The sequence below is a fragment of the Euleptes europaea genome, chromosome 2, assembly GCF_029931775.1.
Source record: "Euleptes europaea isolate rEulEur1 chromosome 2, rEulEur1.hap1, whole genome shotgun sequence".
In the NCBI taxonomy this organism is placed as follows: Eukaryota; Metazoa; Chordata; class Lepidosauria; order Squamata; family Sphaerodactylidae; genus Euleptes; species Euleptes europaea.
In genome coordinates, this window is record NC_079313.1 from 82,595,896 (window position 1) to 82,618,239 (window position 22,344).

Below are 22,344 nucleotides of genomic sequence, written 5' to 3' on the forward strand. Positions count from 1 at the left end.
CTCTAACAGAGTCATTTTCTTCTAGTGGAGCTCTGTTCATTAACCTGTCCGATTTGCCCTTTCAGCAAACCACCGTTTTTAGAACATCAGGCAGACCAGCATGGACTTGCATTCTCCTTGGATGCAGGTAAAAGAACAGACTGGGGGTGGAAGGGATGGCGATCCTACTGTGTGCTGGAGGGAGGGGGCAGAGAGAATTGTCTCACACTTTCCCAGAGCACTGTCTCAATATGCTTTGCTAGCTCTGCTTAACACCTGGTGATGTTAATGACTGACAATTGCTGACCATCTGTCCAGTGTCCTCATGGGTTCACAGTCTTAATCCAACAGCATAGTATCAGCTGGCCCCCCTCCCCAGAGGAGGACCTTTCCTCGTCTGTTCCTCTTTCCGCAAACAGCATACATTCCTCCTTGATGGCATCTTTACTGTCTTCCAGGCTCTCCCTTCCCCACAGCAGTCCTTTCCAACTCTTGCTGACAGAAGAGGAACAACTGAATTGCCTCCCCACCATTTCCTCTACCCACAGCAACCTCCTGGTCCACATAGCTATTTCTCCATGTGGGATTTGGGGCCCCAGGAAGTGGCTGTGCAACAGCAAAGAGGGATGGAGTAAAATTTAAAGGCACAATATCCTAGGACATGGTATAGTGTGGATCCTCGACAGTATTTTGTTTAAAAACATCACTATAAATGACATCTTTAAAAATATAGGGAAATGACAGAAAACACTGCAATACAACAGGCTGGCAACAACATAATCTGGATTTTCTGTAAAGCCAACAAGTGTACAGAATATACCCTTTCCAGATTAAATGGCTAGTGCAGAAGCAACCCATTTTATTCTTCTGCCTGTTGTGGATACTTTCTGGGCCATTATGGTTCATTCCTGCTGCTGGCTGATGCTGTCCTATAAACTCTCCATGGCAGGCAGAAGTGGTGGTACATGCTGTAATTGTTTGATTGCCTCTATACGATAAACATAATATATGGGTTTGGCTTATCTTTCCTTCAGTTGCCTGGTCTTTCCTATGTGACCAAGATTCAATGGTGTCATGCACGCTTCTCAGAAGCTTGCAAGTCCAGGACCCTTATAGACTAGAATGAAGTCCTTGCTTACCGCTGAGGTCCTCACCCATTCATAGCCCCCCACACCCTTCTAGTTTTTGTTTTTTGTTTTTAATTTAGTGAATGCACCAACCTCCTAGTAGTAGAAACTCGTGCCAAAAACCCTTGCCTACCTTATAGGCTACCATAGTTCAGTTTTACTTTCTTATTGTAACTCACCTGTTGCCTGACTGCAAAAGGCCACTCAGCACAAAGAAAAGTCAGGAACCCCAAGCCATCTAATTCTACCCTTGTTAGTAGCGTGGGCACAGGAGTACTAATTCTGTTGCTAGTTCTGTTGCTGTTGCTAGTTCCTGGTTTTGAGTTCAGAAGAAAGTGTTCCACATTGATTTTCCAGATCACAACAACAATTGAGATTAACATCATTCTGATCCCCATAGGCCTTTTCCTCTCCTGCACTTGATTCTCCAGGAATGATGGCCCGTTCAGGAGGAAACTCTGGAAGGATGTTGAATGAGAGAAAGCGCAGCTCTGATCATACCATCAAAGTGAGTGTGGGTAGGGCTGGCTTACCTTTATTGAATTACTCTTAATAAGAAGCTCCAAGTGACTTCCAGCTTAGGTCCTAATCATGCTCAGATTAGTTTAGCTTCAGACATGGAGCTACATGAGGTGCTTCCAGAATGTTCTCTAGGCTGCCCCTTCCTTTTAACCCCCTCCCAAACTGGAATCTACCATGCACCAGCCTACTAAGTCTTGTCCCTTAAATGGGTATTCAGGCACATTCTCCATAGAAGGGATATATCTATGTCCAAGTGTGTAAATACTGTTCACTAAAGCTCTCCTCCCAATGTGAAGGTGAGCAGTGATGTCTCTGGTTTCTGCCATCACTCCCTTCCTCTCGGAGATTCTAAAATTCACACCTTTGCCTAAGGAGAGTCTATGTTGGCATCGCCTGTCATTTCTCTTCTCCTTTTGCAGCCCCGTGCTGTGAGAGTCCATGGGCAAGCAAAGAGGGAGAGCATGGGGAGCAAAGAACTTGCCACGCACTGTGAAGATGGTGGTAATAGTGATGAAGGTTGGTGAGTGAGCTTTTGCCATTGCTTCTGTTATTGGCCTGCATTCCTGTCCCTTGTTTTCCAGCTTTATCCATCTTGTTTTCTTTTAATGTTCTTTCCATCTTCTTCCCCTAGGGTTGCCAAGTTCCAGGTACTAGCGGGAGATTTCCAGCTACTACAACTTATCTCCAGCCAATAGAGATCAGTTCACCTGGAGAAAATGGCTGCTTTGGCAATTGGACTCTATGGCATTGAAATCCCTCCCCTCCCCAAACCTCGCCCTCCTCAGGCTCTACCCCAAAAACCTCTCGCCGGTGGCAAAGAGGGGCTTGGCAACCCTATCTCAGCCCCCCACATTTCATTTTCTCCAGTGTTCCTTCCTTAGCCTCAACAGGCTCAGTTGGGTGATAGTTTCCTCTGAGTGCCGCTCATGCAACTTGAGGTGCCCTGGACAGTTCTTCTTGGCCTACCCTTTCCCAGCGCCCACTTCTCATGGTGAAACTGTTCTTCCCGTCTATGTCTTTCTTCACTGTTGTTTATTCTCCTTTGAGTTGCCTGCACTATCTTACGTGGCATTTCCAAAATGAAAGCTACCTACGCTTTGGAGCTGTATCCACTGTTCTGAAGTGATATATGTTATAAACTTTGCTACGGCTTTGAGCTAGTGCAATAAAATGAATTGATTGATTTGTTATCAGCAAAAAACCCACAATATTTTCATGACTTTCTGTTTCAAGCCTTTCTCCCCTTCCTCCTAACATGTTTTCTTTATTGCTACTCTTTAAAAAAAAATAGCAGTGGAAATCTGCAATTGTGCCTTTCCCCTGTAAAGTCACATTATAACAGTAATTGTGCCTTCCAGGAGAAATCTTGCCTCTCTTCAGGAAAGCACAATATAGAGAACCTTCATATCTCAAGAACATCAGTTTCTCCACGTTGCAGCACAGATGATATTGGGCCCATGTCCAATCGAATGCACCCTGGAAATCGAAGAGTGCACATAGCAGCTTTGTTGCTTATTAAAATTACTGCAGATCTGCAATAACCATGAGGTGCAGATGTGGTCTTAGGCCATTTAGCCAGACTGATAGATCTAGGAATATGTACCCAGATAAGCTTTTATATAGGATAGCTTCAGGTGGGTAGCCATGTTAGTCTGTTGTAGCGGAACAAAATTTGAGTCCAGTAGCATCTTAGAGAACAAAATTTCCAGTCTATAAGCTTTCTTGCGTCAAAGCTAATTTCATTACAATAGACTGTTTCATTGTTTGTGCAGAAGAAAGTATCCAGGATTGTATTTGCTGCAGTTCTGTGTTAATGTAAAAATCCTGCTGAATTATTCTGAAAATCTTTTTCTTTCTTTCTTTCTTTCTTTCTTTCTTTCTTTCTTTCTTTCTTTCTTTCTTTCTTTCTTTCTTTCTTTCTTTCTTTCTTTCTTTCTTTCTTTCTTTCTTTCTTTCTCCCCTTCCCTTCCCTTCCCTTCCCTTCCCTTCCCTTCCCTTCCCTTTTTTTTCAGCTTGATAGTAAATAGGCAATATCTGCTAAAATCTCAGAAGCCAGTGGTGTGGCTAAATAAGGTTTAACTAGTGCCCAGAATCAGCCAATGCAGTATAAATTATGCAAAATAGTAAAAAAAAAATACAGAATAAATTATGCAGTTAACAGAAATGTGCTGCTTTGAGCCAAGAGGAAAGATGGGATATAAACATTTAAATAAATAAATAAATTCCATGTGTATTCTGAATGCAGAACTAAGCTTTTCTCAATACAGAAATTGGATTACCTTAATTTGGAAGAACTTCCACTTTTGTGAGGCAAATTAGCCTTGGGTATTTGGAGGAGGTATGAGGAAAAGGGTTAGGGAGATTTGTAAATGATGGACCTTCCTCTCCTCAAAATGAAGCTGGAACCTTATTCAGAGTGGCAAAAAGCCAGGTGAGAGCTAGCCATTTCTTTGCTCATCTGAACCTGGATCTTGGCTATAAACTCCTCCTGACAGCAGTGAGGAGTAGAAGAGTGTAAAAGACCAGTTCAGACTCTGAATCTTTTCCTTCCCCACCTCTTAGTCTGCCATGCTTTTTCAAGCCAGAAACTGATAAATCTTATAAGACTAGCAAAAGTCCTTTATCGTCTCCAGTAAAGCTCCATTTTGTTCTGTTTCTGGTCTAATCTTTGTCTTTCTCTGCGTAGATGCAAATCCCTCTGGAGATCTACTAACTACCTCAGTGATGGAGCTTTCTGTTCTGGAAAGGCTAGGCTTGCACAGGTAGGAACCTTCCATGCTCAAAAGGAGGAACCTTTCAAAATACCATAATTTCCAGATCTGTTGTTTTCCTTCCCCTGACTCCATCCCACTGTTCATTTCTCACGAGCAAAATTGTTCTATAAAAAGATGGCACAATTGCAAGGTTATCGTAAGTTAAAATTATTTTAAACCCAGGTGGAAGCCAATCGCTGTATGTATTAACCTTAGCAAATGAAGCACAGGAAATGTTGTAAACCCGCTGCAAATCTTGCCGTGTTATCGTCAGAGCTGTTTATTTGTATACCTGAGATTAATACTGACACCGAGATCTTGCTGTCATATGGATCGGAATGACTCCCATATGGATCTTTTTGTTCAGGGGTCCTACAAACAGAAGAATCAAAGATACAACAGTGATTGTCCCCAACAGCTTCTGTACAGCTTTAGTCCTTGGGTGAGGTTACCCAGGTTGGAAGCCACAAATCCTTGATTCTGCTCTGCTGTCTCTGCCTTGCTATGTCCGTCTTATCCATGATAGCTCTGTATTCTTTTCCTTTGCAGGGCAGCTTTGACAGAGCAGGATGTGGAGGTGAGGGCTGCCATCCCTGGGAGGTTGGGTGTTGAGTGTCTCTTTTTTGTGCACAGATTTCAGCTATTTCACCAAATATTCCAAAGCTTCTTAACAAGCCAACAGCTACTGCTGATAATCATTCTGTCATACTGGGGAATGACTGGCCCCCCAGTGAAGTCTAGAGAAGCTCCTTGTCACTTTGATGGACAGCCACCATCACCACCCATGCACCTGGCAACCTGACTCTCTTATGAAACTGCTGCTGGACCATCTGCCAGAGTGGCAGCGACAGGACCAGAAAGATTCAAGGACAAAAATACTACCCCCACCAAATTAAAATAATTAACAAAATTCAGCAGCACATTCTGATATGCTCTCCTTTCTCTCCCAGTCCAGTCCATAAACATGTTCTTCAAAATTAGTTTGAAATGTTGCTGGGGAGTTTTCCTCCCTAAAAGTCTACGCGTGGATTTTGATCGCTGATTGAATGGTATTTCTTAGTACAATCGTGTGTCTGACGTGCCCTCTTCCGCTGCAGGCAGCCTTTGCCCATCTGGCTCTGGCCTCCCGCTGTGACATGTTCACATTAAGGCAGCGAGTGCAGATAGAGGAACGGGCCAGAGATGCAGCCGAAGAGAATATTCAACAGGAGCTGGAAGAATGCCAGATGCTACTGCAGGTCAGTGATGCTGTGGTGGAACAACCTTGCTGAGCCACAAGCACTGTTTGTTGAGCCATTCTGGGTGTCTAGGTGCCCAGTGACAGTACTGAGTCTCTGTTTTCCCAGCTCACCCAACTCTTGGAGGGGTTTCTTTCTCACTTCTGTGGTATTCTCCTCCCACTGGTCATTTGAGGAATTACCCACTGTTTGGGCAAGTACCCCCAGCTTCCCTTCCTGTGTTGCCATTCTACGGCCCTATCTTGGGCCTGTGTTTCTCGCTATCCAGCAACTGGTCACTACAGGGACAGTTTACCGCACTTGTGTCCTCCTGGAGAACTAGCGATCTAGTTACCAGCCGGTTCCCTTCCCCTAGTGTATTTTGAATAGTGCATTTGAATGGTGGAGGTCTATGTAGGACAACTACCAATATTTGAAATAGTGAAGAATTTACTGAAAGTGAAAAGTCCACACATACTTTTGGCACAGCAACAGATTGAGCAAGAGAAACAAAAGAAAGGTGCAAACATGCAATTCCCTTATCCCTCCCTCTATACATGGCCTAGCTGATCTTGTTCTAAGAGAAGCTGTTTAATATCGTATCTGCGGGGGCCATCTCCCCTGGTACGCACCCCCCCAGTGAGCAATACGCTCTGCTAATAACAGAGTTACCGGCCCAAAAAGTATCCGGCTGCCCTCAACCAGGGCCATGGCTTTTTTTTGGTGGAACTCTTTCTCTAATGAAACCAAGGCCCTGCAGGATTTAGTTTAGTAAGACTGAGCTGTTCCGCCAGGCCTATGGTTGAGGGCAGCAACCGTTTCCATTTCTGCTGGCCTCCCTACCCTACCTTTCTTTTTTCCATCTTAAGTTTAAGAGGGGACTCTGTTTGCTTTCCCCAGCCTCTCCGTGGACCTGTGCTCTGATAAACCGGCTAAGTTACATTGAGCAAAAAATCATTTCATTAGGAATCCATTTAGATTTGCTTGTACTGGCCTCTGAAGCGTCTTTATTTAAAATCATAAAAGGTCAATTCTTAGACATAGAATTACAGGAACTAAACCGTGCAGCCAGGAAAATCTGTTCCCCTGAAAATCTCGGGATCCAACTACCTTTGGATTGTCTGGCTTCTTACTTCCACCACTTGGTTAACTCGTAACAATGAAGGGCTTTTATGCTTACGAGGTTTAACATTTTACCCTCAGCTGTACTTTGTGAGGTTTCAGAAAATCCCATATTATAAAAGATTCTGTCCGTGCAGTTTGAGCAGTGTAGAATCACTACAACGTTTTTTTAAAATGTTTCTATGTTGATATCCAAGCTAAATTTCTTAAGTCACTCTTAGATTAATGTATCGAAGTTTCGGACAATTGTAAAGTTCAGTTTTTTCTCTTTGGACAAACTCTGAATGATAACCTGGCACCAACTTGATTTTTATAATAGATATTGGTTTTAAATTGGAATATGGAGTTATTGTATTTTGTGTCTATTATTATTGTGTTTTTAACCTGATATGAGCTGCTCTGAGCCCGGCTTTGAATGGGAAGGGAACGAGTTATACATCAAAATATAAAATAAATAAATAACTTAGAAGTTACAGTTTGCTAAAAGCTTCTCATTATCTCGGAATTTTTGTCCAGGAAGCCAACCTTTTGTCTATTCCACATGGCAATGGTGGCCATCAAAATGGAGCCCAGATGTGAGAGCTCCTGCCTTCAGATGGAATCAGCCAAAATGGAACTGAAAAAATGGACCCCTCTCCCTCTGTGTTAAAGGATTTTATCTCTTCTGTTTTCCTACCCCCTTGTGGGTCAAAAAATCCTTTCTTGAAATCTCCAGGAATCTAATCTCTCTCTGCTAGCCCCAAGTCTCTGTGTCCCTTCTAGGTGTCAGATTCCAGCTGGCCATTTCTTTGTCTCTGGACAGGATTACCATTAGCATTCCCAAAGCTTTGATGGTTGGTACTTGAGTGATACTTGAGAGCAATTGACTCCCCCCACCTTATCTTCTTCTAGGAGAAGAAAAACTTAAAACTAAATATGGGGGGAGAACAGGCCCTAATTCTGCAGAAAAAAGGTATTTCTCCACAGACGCCATTCTCTGGGCTCTCTAGTTGTGTTCTTAAGGGAAGAAAAGGCATTATATTCCCACAGAGAAGGGTAAGGAAAACCAGACAATGTCTGCAATGGCATTGGCTAGGCTGAGTTGTAAAACATTTCCAAGTAGCCAGCTGGAGAGTGGGTATAATGCTGATTGCCTTTGTTTCTGGTCTGATGAAGAAGTCAAAATGAGTACTCCAATTTAAATGTCCCAACTGTTGAATGAACCCAAGGATGCCTATTTTTGGATTTATTCCTGCAGAAGCTGGGCCAGGTCTGTCTGGACTCCAGGTGCACGGCAGTGATTGAACAGTTGAAGCTCTGTGTAACTGTCCTAGCAAGAGCGATCGAGAGGGCAACAGTTGCAGCAGAGAAACTAGGAGCAGTCCATCAGGTCAGTGTTCTGACCTAGGGCTCATGGATGTATGAGAGCAGCTCTAGGAATTACTTCCAAGGCTCCTCTTCTGCTATCTGCGCCATGTGTGAAATGTTGTTGTTGTGGGATAAAATGCTGAGAACTGCAGTTGTTGTTTTAAAATCTTGCTCTCGAGTTGAGTGCAGGGGGTAAGGTGCAGGGCTTAATCAATACCAGAGCTGAGCTTCAGAACCAGCTTTCAGTGCCAGGGCTCCACCCAAGAATGTATGTAGTATGAATGCACTTTGCATGGGTGATTCCTACAGAGAAAGGAGGACTCCACAGCTCTATGAAAATTGACTCTAGTCACTGCTAGTCCTATGCTTTAGATATATACAGACACAGAACCTACATAATTTATACAAACTGTTCTCTACCGAGGGGAGTATAATCTGTTCTCTGGATAGGTTTACATGACCAGGCCTTATTTGCAGCAAGAAAAATAGAAGAAACAGAGCTGCTTGGAATCCTTGTGGCTGTTTGAAAGGATCTTCCGTACTGTTGTTTTGAGAACCAACACACCATAGTGGCTAAGACTGCGCTGTGAACCAGAATGCCACTGGTTCAAATCTTGCCTTTGTTATAAATTCAGCTGGTGGCCTTATTGCATTCTGAATAATGCACTTTTAATCCACTTTCAATGTACTTTGCAGATGGATTTTACTGTGTGAAATGGCAAAATCCACTTGTAAATTATTGTTAAAGCGGATTGAAAGTGGATTATTCAGCATGTGTGAAAACGCAGTCTCAACCCACCCCACATCTGCAGTGTAAGAGTAATAACACTGACCCATCTCTCAGGGTTGTTGTAAGGACCATTGAGACAGTGTATAGGAAGAACTCTGAGCATTATTATTTGTTCTTATAACTATTAAGCATCTGACTGTTGGCCTGTTAGAGTTATTGCAAGAGTTTTCTCTATTTCAGCAACTGGGGGAAGTTCTGCATGAGCACAGTTTTTGTAAGGAGAGAGGGATTTTGAAAACTAGCTGTTGGGTCTCCTCCAAGAAGGCTGTTCTGGACTTTTCATGTCTGTCCTGCTTGCTCTGCTGCCTTGTTTTAACTGTTCTCCCCCTTCACCCTGACTTCCTTAGGAGGCACGCATGAGCTGGGCCACAGAAGTGATGGTGCAGCATGTGGAAAACCTGAAAAGGCACCACTTGCGGGAGCACACAGAGTTGGAGGAGATGAAAAGGCTGATCCAACAGAATTCCCGGAACCGGCAGCTGGCAGAAATCAGGGGTGAGTAAGGTTGCCAGGTCCCTCTTCTCTATCAGCAGTTAGTTTGGGGACGGAGCCTGAAGAGGGCAGGGTTCCTCTTAGGCACACAGGGTGTGAAGGAGGTACTCACATCTCCAAGCTGAGTAACATGTAGCAGTCATGTGACAGCGAGCCAGAATTGACTAAGATACCCTGGCATGTTTCCATTTCGTGATCACTATTGCTGCATAAACTGTGAATCAACTTTAGTATCAGGAAAAGCTATGTATAGGCTAGGTCCATCTTCGGAGACCTGTAGGTGTGGGGGACAATAAATCATTCAGGAGACAGAAATATTCTTCATGTGCATTCTAAGAGAAAGTGAAAAGCACTGACATGACCATTTTTGTTAAAGCATAATAACATTACAAGTACACAGACGCATTCTTATGAACATGAAGAAGTAAAAACTAAACGTAAAAATTAAAGTAAAAACTGAGAACAAGACAGTGCAGTCCTGAGCAGAGTTTATACCCTTCTAAGCACACTGACTTCAATGGACTTGGAAGGGTGCAACTCCATTTAGGATTGCTGTATAATACACCTACACCAGGGGTGGGGAACCTCAGGATGACATTTTTTGTGGCCCTCGGGAGCTCCGGGGCCCCGCTGCAGAGGGTGTTCCTGGCACCACGGCTTACAGCGGCGCTGCAGTGCCCTTTGGACCTCCTCTCGCCGACTGTCGGCTGTTGAGCAGCGAGAGGGAGGGGGAAAGAGGCTGGCAGCTCCCGGCAGCAGAGCATGCATGCAGGAGCCGATCGGGCTTCAGGGGGGCCCTTTTGTGGACTCTGGGGAGGAGAGGGCATGGAGACTGGGGCCCGGTTGCGTGGGGCTCTGTGCGCCGCCGGGTGTGTTTGGGCAGGGGAGGTTGGGGCCTGGTCGCACGGGGCCAGCGTGCGCGGGTGTGTGTGTGTGGGAAGGCTTTTCTCTCTTTTCTTCCTCTTTTTCTGTCACTCTTTCTCCCCTCTCTTTCTCCCTCTTTCTTTGTCTCCCTCCGTCCTTTTCTTTCTTTCTCCCTTTCTCTCCATTTCTCCTTCCCTCCCTTTTCTTCTTTCTCTGTTTTCCTTCCTCCCTTGCCGATCGACTGTGGGCCTCGCCCCCCTGGCACCTCGTTTTCTCGGGCCCACTGCTGGCTGCCCTTCCGCCTGGGAGGTAGGAGTGGGGGCACCCTGCAGGCCTTCTCTGTGTGGCCTCGCCTGGGTTGCCAACCTCCAGGTGGTGGCTGGAGACCTGGCAACCCTAGCCTCTTCCCCCCCACACCGGGAGATCTACACCTGGTATGGCCCCTGAATGATGTCATAAATGTGCAAATGGCCCTTGGCAGGAAAAAGGTTCCCCACCCCTGACCTACACAAAGGCTAAATCCCTCTCTTTGGTGGCAATTGAAGTTATGAGGAAGTATGCACATCTCTAAGCACTGAAGGAATATGTGGCAGACATACACTAGAGAGCCAGAACTAGCTGGAAAATGGAAATATGCCAGGGTATCCTAGGCAGGTGTGACTCTTTGGTGCATGTTCCCTCTGTGCTTAGAGAAGAGCATACATCCTAATTTCAGTCACCAGCAAAGAAAGCCACATCGTATGGGAATCTAAAGTCTAGGAGCACGTTTTCATTTAGCCCTTGCTTAACCAGGTACCTACTTTTTGTCTGGGATTTTGGCACATAATGTTTGCTTGAAAGTAATGGCAGCAAACAGTCCTTTAGAAGCAACTAATCATGTTTATAGGAGGCCCGAACAATACATGGGACCTACATAGCTAAGGGCATACAGCAATTTAATCCAGCCTTGGTGATTTGTCTGTTTTCTTAGACGATGGTGAACAGAGATTGAAACATCCTCCAATACGAACATTCCAACAGGTAAAGGGGGAATGGCTATGCCTCAGTTGTTCTCTTTAACATTGGTATTGTAATCCATCACTGCTGCACTCCTGCTTTACTTGAAGCCATGCCAAAGTAGTAGAGGAAAGATGAGCCAGTCATTTGGCTTTGTCATTCTGTGAAAATGGGCAACCGAAATATCATCTTGTATCAGCTATAAAGCCATTCATGCTGCCTTGATGATATTTCTTCAAGACTTCACTGACCTTTCTGTCTGAAGTAAGGCCTTGCCTTATCAATGGTATCTTGTGCTTGAGACAAAGAAGCAGCTACTCCTTGACAACAGTTGCAAGGTGCCAATGGAAACTGCCCTGGGAGCTCTGTCTTGATTAGAGTTAGGTAAGTGGTGGCCAGGGCCCAACCCCCGTCTCACCCACCTAAGATTTCCCATCTGTTCCCTAGCACATTCCCCCACCTAGTAAGGACACTTTACCATTATTATGCATCAAAAGCACATGGAGAACCAAGGCAGGAAGTCCTTTAATCCCTTCCTCTGTAGCATGAACAGTCACTAGAGACCTAGGCAGGGTCCTTCTCGGTCATTATGCATTTCAGCCACTGTCTCCCAAGACAGAGACAACAGAAATTAGCAGCTGAGATACATAAAGAGAATTCTGACAGAGCCTCTCTTCCCAGGCAGGAGAGAATTAAAGTGTCTTTGTTCATGTCCCTGGCCGTATATAAACATGATGATGAGCATGTAACAAACAAGCATCTCACTTGTACAAGGTTCTGCACAGCCAGTGTCACCTTTAAATTGGGTCACCAGCATGGAGCATGTAGCAAGCGCACGCACACACACACGCACACACACACACACACACGAACACAGACATGTAAAGCTGCCTTATACTGAGTCAGACCATTAGTCAAGATCAATATTGTCTACTCTGACTGGCAGTAGTTTCCAGGGTCTCGAGATTTCTTTCACATCACCTACTACCAGACCACATCCTTTTTAAACTAGAATGCCGGGGATTGAACCTGGGACCTTCTGCATACAAAGCAGATGCTCTATCACTGAGCCACAGCTCCTCTTAGTATTGGCCCACCAGCTCAGAAGACACCTAAGTGACAAGTCCTAGACGTGCTAAGGCTGGACATGAGGGCAATAGTAATCTGTTGATACTGGCCCGCACTGTTTACCTACATAGACTCCACTGGAAGAATCCCTAAAGACTGGGGACTGGCAATAGTCGTCCTCTTTTATAAAAAAAGGAGGTAGAAAGGACCCTTCCAACTATAGGCCAATTAGTCTCATAAGTATCAGCAAATTATATGCAAGGCACCCGCTAGATAAATTAACCCTTTGGCTCAATCAAGAGGATATTTTGGCAATAGAGCAGGCAGGCTTTAGGGAAGGGAGAGCAATGATAGAGCACTGCCTTGTCCTGCAACATCTAGCAGAGAAATATTCTATTAAGGGACAACCCTCTTTATATGCGGCATTCATTGATTTTAGGGCAGCATTTGATTCGATTTCCAGACCTTTACTCTGGGACAAGCTCGAAGCCTCAAATGTAGATAAAAGGCTCCTGATGCTGCTGCGAGCCCTACACTAATGGACAGCCCTGAGAGTCAGGTGCAATAGAAGAGGACATCTTACCGTCCCCATAAACACCTATAGAGGAGTTAGGCAGGGCTGTTTACTCGCCCCCCTGCTATTCGCCTATTATATAAATAACATAGTCAGTTCCTTGAACGCACCGGATTTACATCACCTAAACTAGCGGACAGGCATATTCATATTCTGCTCTATGCTGATGACACGGTACTTCTTTCAAGAACCCCAGTTGGCCTAAGGAGGGCGCTAGTGAGAGTGGGAACGTTCTGTGAGAAGGAACGCCTGACTATTAATTATGACAAAACAAAAGTAATGGCTTTTGGTAATCGCCCTAATTATAGGAGGTGGAGCATAAATGGCCATAGGTTGGAACAGGTAACCCAATTCAAATATCTTGGAACGACAATCCAGGCATCTAGCTCCAAGCTGGCCCATAATACCTATGTTGCCAATTTAGGGAAAAGATCAGCCCGTTCAGTAATAAATTTTCTCCAGACCAAAGGGGCACACTATATTCCAGCCACCCTTAAACCTTTTCAGGTGAAAACTCTAGCACAAATGTTATATGGAACACAACTTGACTCTCCACCCTCATGTCTTATTCCCATGGAATGAATGCAATCCAAGTTTCTTAGAGCTGCCCTGCAATTTCCAAGATATGTATCAAATACTATGATCCATTTAGAAACTGGCATGATGAAGGTGGAGGCAAGGGTTGTCTTGTCCTCACTTTATGCCTGGCTGAAAATTAATTTTAACCCCAAGGGTCTTCTTCCACTTATTCTTTGTGATACCTTTAGGTCAAAGTGGGTAATAGCCACTGAAGACAAACTAAATAACCTGGGTTTTACCCCCGTAGCACTACTTCAGTTAGGGTGGGATCAAGCTAAGTCAACTATAAACCAAAGGGTTAAAGATATCGAGGGACAAGTAGATCTAGCAAGAGTGCCCCTATTTATGGCTCCCCCCCACTCCAAATTTATCCTTGCACCAGCAGCCTATCTCCGTTACTTAGAGGTAAACAAATCTAGGAGGGCTTTTACCTTGGCTAGGTGCGCAGCCTTACCCTCTGCTATGTTAGAGGGGAAATTCAAGAAGATACCCAGGGCAGAGAGACTATGCCCCTGTAAATCTGGGGATTTAGAAACCACTGAACATGTTCTTTTACACTATACACTAGAACTATACCCTGTTCTAAATTTATTGAGCCCCTCATAACTGAGAATGGGACCCGACAGGGAAAGAGAAAAGATAGAAAAGCTCCTACAAGGAGATAATCCCTCAATCACCTCTCAGGTAGCAAAATTTTGTACGGCTGCAATGAAAATTCGTTGCCACAGAGTAGTCTCTTAGCCCAAATGGCAGATGTAACTTGGATGTTATTTATTTTATTTTTTTTATTTTTTTAAGTGATTTAAGACTTGGACTGTAAACCTTTGCCGGTAAGACCATTTTAGTCCATGTATCTTGTTTTATCTGGCAAAGGGCCGCAAATAAACTATCTATCTATCTGTTGATACTGGCCACATGGAATCTAACTTGGGAAGGTTGGGTTTTTTTTTATCATGACTGACGTCACTTTTAAACTTGGCCCCAGAATAAGTAAATCTGGTGAGTAAGAAGATGGCTCTGCCAAAGCCTCAGATGCTGCTCACTCTGGGGGAGAAGGGGTTAAAGAACCCTTGCCCAAGAGTGGGCATTGACAGAGCCAATATTTCACACATGTTTATGTCACACTGTGGTCCTTGTTAAAAATTAGTTGCTAACCACGGTATAGATGCTTAGAGTAGGGATCATAGCAGGTAAACGCGAAGAGCCAGTGTGATATAGTAGACCCTGGGAGGTTCAAATCCTTCCTCGGCTATGAAGTTCACTGGGTGACCTGGTACTAGTCATTCTAAACTACCTTGCCAGGTTGTTGTGAGGACAAAATGGAGGATAGGTGGGATTCAAATGTGATTGCAAGATAGAGTACCCTAACTGGGACTCTCTTTTGCGCCCTAGGGATCAGTTCGTCGGCGAATCAGCATTGCAGTTGTTCCCAAACAGGTGATGGTAAGCAATCCCTTCTGCCTATGTGCTTTTGCCAAAGAAGGAACGCACCGACCTGATTTTGCTCCTTGCTTGTTTGCATTACACTGAAGTATAATGACCTTCCACATGCGAATTGACCATATGTGTTTCTCACACCATACGGGTCGCAGTTTTGAATGCATTCACAAATTTACTCAAATCTATCTTAATTTTTTGTGTCTGCAAAGCTATGAAGATTTTGATTTGCTTGTCCATAGGAAATGTATATCTTTCTAAATGCCATTACAGTCCATCTTGGGAAATTTGCCCATATCCAGCTGCGGCTGTGTCCCTTGATTTCCAGTGGAATACAGTTCCCAGTATGCATCTTTGAGTCAGAGGTTGACATGAAAAAAAATTAGCCTGTGATGATTTTAATGATGTCCATTCCTTTGGGCACTGTTTCATACTGGACTGCACCACAATCAAAGATTCCCAGTGGCTACTTTGGGTGCACTGCCTGCTGTTTTATTAACTCTGGGGCAGTGTCCAGCCATGGTGTTTCCTGTCCTCAGAGTTGTATGTATGCATTCACTAAGTAACCTATGATTTGGGATCTCAGCTTATGAGGAAGTTTTACACATATTTTGCTCATGCTGTTGGCCTCTTAAAGTTTACACAAGCCTCAGCATGTCTTAATCTAGCCACAACTATCCATTCTTCTCATCCATGGGTTGATAAGCTGAAGAGGGTCTCTGCTCCATCTTCAGGAATGAAGAAAGTGCTATGCACAAATTCAAGAATGCCACCAAAAAGGACAACAGTTCATCTCCCTTTCTGGCAGACACACACATCATGCTTTGTTTCTGCTTTCACTGGGAAAACATTTTCATGTGACCCCATTTATCTGACTTTACACTGTGTGTGGCTTTTCATTAAAGTGGACAATTCCTGATAATAAGGGCCCATGTCAGCCATCCACTGAGGTTTTCGGATAACGGCAGTTATCAAAAGTCCTAGCTGTAATGCCAACCACAGAGGATCATAAGTTACGAATCACCCCCAGACCCTGAGATTTTAGAAGATGATGCATTTGGAATTTTCTTTCTTTACTCAGGTTCTCAAAGTTTGTTCCATGAAAGCTAAAAACTCCGCAGTATCAAATAAGACAGCTGTGGTTTTTCAGTCCCTATCAGTCCCTGTGAAAACAGTGAACTGTGGGAAATACCGCAGTAACTACCTGCTTATGCTACATTCCTCCCCGTGTCAGGCTTTGCGGCATATTCAGGTCGGGGGGGGGGGCGGCACTGCTTCACAACACAAGCAAGACAGAAGACATGGCCACAGATCTCTAGAATTCTTTTAGATTCATTTCCTTTTTGATCACAATTTTCCTCTGGGTTTGTTTGTTTGTTTTTTGCAGCAGTTTCACAGTCCTGCAAGTGGACAAGGCTCTGAGAGGGAAGCAGTTCAGCCAACATCAGTGACAGAGAAGAAACCAGAAAGGTAGGGGTAGCTTGATGCAAGAAAATAAAGGAACAATCGATAGCCTTTTCCTCCGTTGTTGACACTATTTGTTCACTCATGGAATACTCAGAATCAGGGTGACATTGTTCCTAAATCATTGCATTTCAATGTTTTTCCCGGTGCCCTTCCATTGCTTTACCAAGAGCCAATTGCTGGTGAGTTATTTAGATTTTATAAAACTGCAGCATTGTATTTTCAGGGGTGAACTGGCCTAGCGCTACAACCACACCTGGTACAGAGGAGGGGCTGGTGACCTAGCTGTCCTTCATTTCTTTCCCTCCTACTTCCCCACCATTTCTTTTGATGGCCACTCAATTTTTAATCTCTCTCAGTGCATCAAAACAGACAAAATGGAGCTTTGTCAGTTTCACCAATGCCCTTTTCTTTCTTTTTTTAAAAGGAAAAAAAAAGCGAAAATATTAATTTTCACTTCGGCAATGGTGCATATATTACTGTTCTGAAGCAAAAAAAAAAAAAAAAAGCCCTGTGGAAGTCCTCTGCTTTCTATCTCCTCCCAGCTGCAAATGCAATAACAAAACTGGAGATTGGTCAAATTTCCTCAGCTACCACCGTTGCTTTTGGGAATGGGAGAGAGGGAATGGAGCCTTCAAAGGGGCCTTATGCAGGCCAGCTGGCATTTCTTTGCCACCAGTGTCCTGGGCTTTGCTTCTTGCTTCTGTCAGAGATCTCACTAGGCTCAGGGGCTCTTTGCCAGTGCTACTTTGCCCTTCTTGGGTTGTTTTCTCCCACCTCGCATCCACTCCTGTGTACCTTCCAGCTCTTTAAATGAACCAAATCTCCTTAGATCAATCACTTGTTTTGTAATTGTGACTGGACTGGAGAATGTACAAATGACACTGTTATTACTGTTATTATAACAGGAAAAAGTAGCTTTTGAGGGTGTTTTGGTTGTAGTCTAGGATCTTCTCACACGCAGGTTTTCTTGGGTGAGGACCGGCAGCATTTTTATTCTGTCTCCTCACATCCTCATTTTCTATTTGTTGTCTTTCTGTGTTTTCCCTGTCATTTCTCTGTGCTCTCACAAACTACTTTTGATGTTATTTGAGAAAGTTCAGAGAAACAACAAAGACACCATGGGAAGACAATAAAATAGATCCCTAGTTTGTCCCCAAGCATCACTCACACACAGAAACAACTTAGCTCAAATCCAACCCCCTTCTGACTATATATTACTTTTCCTACACACTTGACACTGAAAGACACTGTCCTTCAGTGTTATTCCTCTGAAGATGCCTGCCACAGCTGCTGGCGAAAGGTCAGGAAAGATAATACCAAGACCACGGTCACACAGCCCGGATAGCCTACAAGAACCAAGAAACAACTTACTTGGTCCCCTGGTTTTAGCTGCCTTTGCTTCCTCCTGCAGACAATTGCACTGCCTCCAGGAAGACTCTGCTGATAGTTACTTTATCCTGCACAAAGGATCTCCCAGTCCCTCCCACCAGAGTCTTCATGGACCAAACAACATTGAGTTTGGCATGGACAGAAGCCACTGCACAGAGGGGTAAGAATTATCCTGGGGAAAGCAAAAAGATTCCTTTGCATCCTAAAACACTTTTTATAGGAGAGGAACCTGAGAGACAAGTTTCTCTCCTGTTGCTTCTTGGTTTGGCACTTTACATGATACACTGGCATTTCCTGCAGCAAACATGTTCAGTATGAATAACAGCCGCATGTTACTCATTTGGCCACAGCCTGCATTTTGAAATGCCCTCTGTCATTTACACAGTACTTGTTTGCTGCAGGGCATTATGCCTGTGTGCCTGCAGAAAGAAGATGGTTGCTTCCTTTCCTTTCCTTTATCCCTTAAAAGCTCCTTGATCCATTGATCTTGAGCAGCATAAATCTAATGTTTGAGGGATATAAGGACTGAAATAAATCTTGCCACTGACAATGTAGCCTTGGGATCCCTGTCACTTAATAAAAAAGGTATTATGTCAGAGATAGAGGCATTAGATTTATATGTTAAAAGGGGAGAGATATAATGTGATCGAAGTTCCTCATAAAAGGGGCATTCCAAGAGGGCATGAGCTAATGAATCAATAAGAGCCAGAAGAGCAAGGACAGGTCCTGTAAGATGATTGCTGCATGAAGCGTGAAACCGTGGAGCAAGTCAATCTCCGCCTTTCTCGGTCTCAGATCCATTTCCAAACCGGGGGAAATGGGTTGGATCCTAACAGCTTTCCACTAGTAGAAGGAGATTGTCCCCCACCTTCCCCTTCTTCCAGCAGCAGAAGTGTCACATGGTTGGAGAGGCTGCCTTTGATTCCTCTAAAGTACCATCTGGCATCAGAGACAGATTCTATCCCTAGCCGCAACACATGCCTTTTTCCAGGGTTCACTTAGTATGAGGAATCCCTGCTGTTTTTCTTCCAAGGAAGGAAACAGAATTTCAGAAGAGAAGTACTGTTGGCAAGACTGATGAGAAAAAGTCCAACGAGGAATCAAACTGTGAGGACCTTGATGAAGAAAATGAGGAATTAGAGCAGAATGCACCCATGTGAGTAAATATTAATATCTCCTTGTGCCACAGTATGAACCCAGAAAAAGTAGTATGAGAGAGAGAAAAATCCTATTCCTCTCTGACATATAGCATACTTACAATCCCAGTGTCATCCAAAGCAGAGTTACACCATTCTGAGCCTATTAACTTTGGTAAGTCCTGGCAGAAGACATTTGTTTGAGAAGATTAGTTGCTGGGAGGGTTTCTCTCTTTTTAGCATGGCTGTAGACTTGTGACAGCAAGGTTGGATTTTACTAACTTTCTGTAATACACATTACTGTGCAGGCAAAGAGTTGGGGATGAAATGGAGATCAGCACTCTGAAAACTTCAGCCTTTATTCTTTTAAAATAATACTTCAGCAGGATTCCCAGTGGTCAGAGGATAAGGATTCAGCATTTGTGCTAAACAAAATGATACATAATTCAGGACAGACACATGTTTTAAATTCATTTTTGATTTTGTTCAAATATTCTTTTCTTTTATTTCCTGTAATACATGAATTTAGGGGTGGGGAGTTTCCACTAGTTTCCATGAGAAATCCGTTTCCAGCTTTAATTCCCACTGTCAATCCAACTGTATCCCTCACCTCCTTGCAAAATGTCAGGCAGATAGGAGAAAGCATCCCTGTTTGATAAGCATTTAAATTTCTATTTGCATAATGGTTAAAGGGAGACATTTGGCAACCCAAGAGTGCAGGTGGAAAGCATAAATAGTAATAATAATAATAATAAACCAGCGTGGTGTAGTGGTTAAGAGCTGCGGACTCTAATCTGAAGAACTGGGGTTGATTCCCCACTCCTCCACATGAATGGCGAACTCTAATCTGGTGAAACGAGTTGGTTTCTCCACTCCTACACATGAAGCCAGCTGGTTACCTTGGGCTAGTCACAGTTCTCTCTGAACTCTCTCAGCTCCACCTACCTCACAAGGTGTCTGTTGTGGGGAGAGGAAGGGAAGGAGACTGTAAGCTGGTTTGAGACTCCTTAAAGGTAGAGAAAAGCAGGGTATAAAAACCAACTCTTCTTCTTCTTTATACAAGTTAACCCATTCATGTCTAACTACACTGGCAGTTGGAGAGGATCTATTTTTAAAGGGAACTGAAGTGTCCAGGCACAGAGAGCTAAACATTGTTCTACTTACACCTTTCTCACTGAATTCTGGTACATGAATTATTTTTCTGCCTGCCAGGCTCTGATACGTGAGCCAAGCTAGGAGGAAAATGCCACAACAAACAAAGCATAGTGAGTAAAGGCATTTTCATTTTGGGTTTTGAGTAGTTGATATTTGAATGCTTATTTCCTATAAATTGTGTAAAATACATAAGCAAATATAAAATTTATACAGATTGCAGAATTGGGGGAACTCTTTTGGGCTGTATACACACAATCTTATAAGGACTTCAAGTGCTGAAAGAGTGAGGACAGAACTTATATACAGTGGAACTATCTTTTAAATACATTGGGTATAGGTCCCAGGCCTGATCTCCACATTTTGAGGTACGCTGGGGACCAGATTGATGGTTAACAGATGGCAATAAATGACTGTTATCGAATTTGTTTTGGCAGGTCCAAAGGATCTAAAATGGAGCATTGCAGAGCCTGGTTCTCTATGCCTACGTACTACTGGGTTTTGTTGTGGCTGTTCTTTCTGGGAATTGTTTGCCTGGTTCTGATCCGAATCATGGAGATACAGAAGCAATATCCATTTCCATCCTCTAACTTTTAGGTGCAGGAGGAACAGGATAAACTTTGCTGGGACTTTGCACAGAGTCACAGATGGTTTAAATATAAGAAATCAAAATAGGAAAAAGAAGGCACAGTTGTGTGACCAGCCCTTTCCTTGGACATGGTGGTAACAGATTGACTATTGTGAGAAACACTGGAGACTCCTGCGAACGGCCAAGGACATTCTTTGAATCCATGACTGCTTTAGCTGCTAGTACTCCATTCTTTGTTTCAGCAGAAGTCCAGCGAATCCTTATGATGAGCCTAAGATAATGCTTAAAATTCTGCACAGAGATGGAATCAGGATATTTCTCGTCTTGGGTGTTAAATATACCCCAGTTCTTGCAAAATGGCAAGTATATGAGTGTGTGTAGTAGTGAAAGGCTTGTCTACACTGCAGCTTTACTGGAGGTATTGGGCTGTAGGGTTTATGTCTCCTGTTAACTGCTGTTCAATCAAAAGTGTATTCTATATTTATACAGTAATTTACAGTATAGCATTGGCGTTTATCCTGTCCTTTGTCCAAAAAAAAAAAAAAGGATGTTCCGGAAAATGTAGCTTTGTTTTGCATTTTAGGGGCAGGGGTGTGTTTATTTGCTATCTTCGTTGCTGGGACCTTTAAATACTTTTCTAATTGTACAGAACATTGTGTGCAGTTACACATTACTGCCATGCTGTTGCAATACAGTGAATTGTACAAACTCATTCTGCAGATTTGGACCATATACATCATTCTTCTCCACCAGTACAGCAACTCTGGGACAAGTGTAAAGATGGGAAACCACTCCTGCTATTTACATAGGAAGGAGGAGAGCGGACCCAACAAGGAAAAATCCATTCACCAGGCCGTAAAGTCTAACAAATGAAGCTGCCTTACACAGAATTAGACCAAGTCAGTATTGTCTGCTCAGACTTCAGCGGCTCTCCAAAATCTTAGGCAGAAAGAAGGCTTTCTAACTACCTGAGATCTTTTAACTGGAGCAGTTAGGGCTTGAATTAGGACCCCATGCTAGCACAACATGTGCTCTGCCACAGTCCCTTCCTTGGATTGTGATGTAACGCCAAATGATAAATTTTTAACATAAGAACATCCCTTCTGGATTAGACCCGTGGTCCACCTAGTCCAGCATCTTGTTTCACACAGCAGACAGCCTGGAGGGGCAACAAACAGGGCACAGAGATCGAGATCAAGGCCTTCCCCTGATGTTGCCTTTCCTCCTAGCATCAATATTCAGAGGTTTTCTGCCTCTGAATGTGGAAATTCCCTTAAATCACTATGGCTAGTAGTCACAAATAGACCTCTCCTCCATAAATCTGCCTAGTCCCCTTTTAAAGCCATCCATGCTAGTGGTCACCGCGACATCCACTGGCAGTGAATTCTGAATTTAATTACTTGTTGAGTAAATAAGTATTTCCTTTTGTCTCCTGAATCCATTGCCCATAAGCTTCATTGGGTGTCCCAAGTTCTAATATTATGAGAGAGGGAGAATAAGCTCTACCTATTTTGTCTGCTCCATGCATAATTTTAGAAACCTCTACCATATCCACCCTTTAGTCATCTCCCCGCCCCCCCCAAACGAAAGAGCACCAGACTCGGTTTAGTTCATTATATGCTTGTCTTTTGTAAAGAATAAACCTCCCAATGGCTGAAAGTCAAAATGGGGCAGGATTGATTAATTGGCTACAAAGCAAGGTGGTCAATAAGACTCGGTCCTGTGAGGTTGTTCCATGTGACAT

At 43.7% G+C, this 22,344-nt stretch overlaps 1 protein-coding gene across 1 annotated transcript; it reads left to right on the plus strand.

Annotated features, from left to right (window-relative positions):
- The first annotated feature begins 1,542 nt into the window (after positions 1–1,542).
- On the plus strand, positions 1,543–20,685 carry LOC130473285 (inositol 1,4,5-triphosphate receptor associated 2-like). Its single transcript, XM_056844808.1, has 13 exons — positions 1,543–1,614; positions 2,048–2,144; positions 4,315–4,390; positions 4,931–4,958; positions 5,479–5,619; positions 7,958–8,089; positions 9,205–9,352; positions 11,184–11,233; positions 14,823–14,873; positions 16,255–16,337; positions 17,746–17,883; positions 18,757–18,879; positions 20,449–20,685. Exons 1-13 carry the CDS (start codon positions 1,543–1,545, stop codon positions 20,606–20,608), a joined length of 1,299 nt encoding a protein of 432 aa, XP_056700786.1. The 3' UTR covers positions 20,609–20,685.
- The last annotated feature ends 1,659 nt before the right edge of the window (positions 20,686–22,344 follow it).

Bases quoted from the DNA above. Each gene is read 5' to 3' on its own strand.
- LOC130473285 (XM_056844808.1), top strand. From the start codon at position 1,543: ATGGCCCGTTCAGGAGGAAACTCTGGAAGGATGTTGAATGAGAGAAAG. The intron at 11,234-14,822 runs GTAAAGGGGGAA...TTTGCGCCCTAG, and splicing joins CAATACGAACATTCCAACAG to GGATCAGTTCGTCGGCGAAT. The intron at 16,338-17,745 runs GTAGGGGTAGCT...TTCCTCCTGCAG, and splicing joins ACAGAGAAGAAACCAGAAAG to ACAATTGCACTGCCTCCAGG.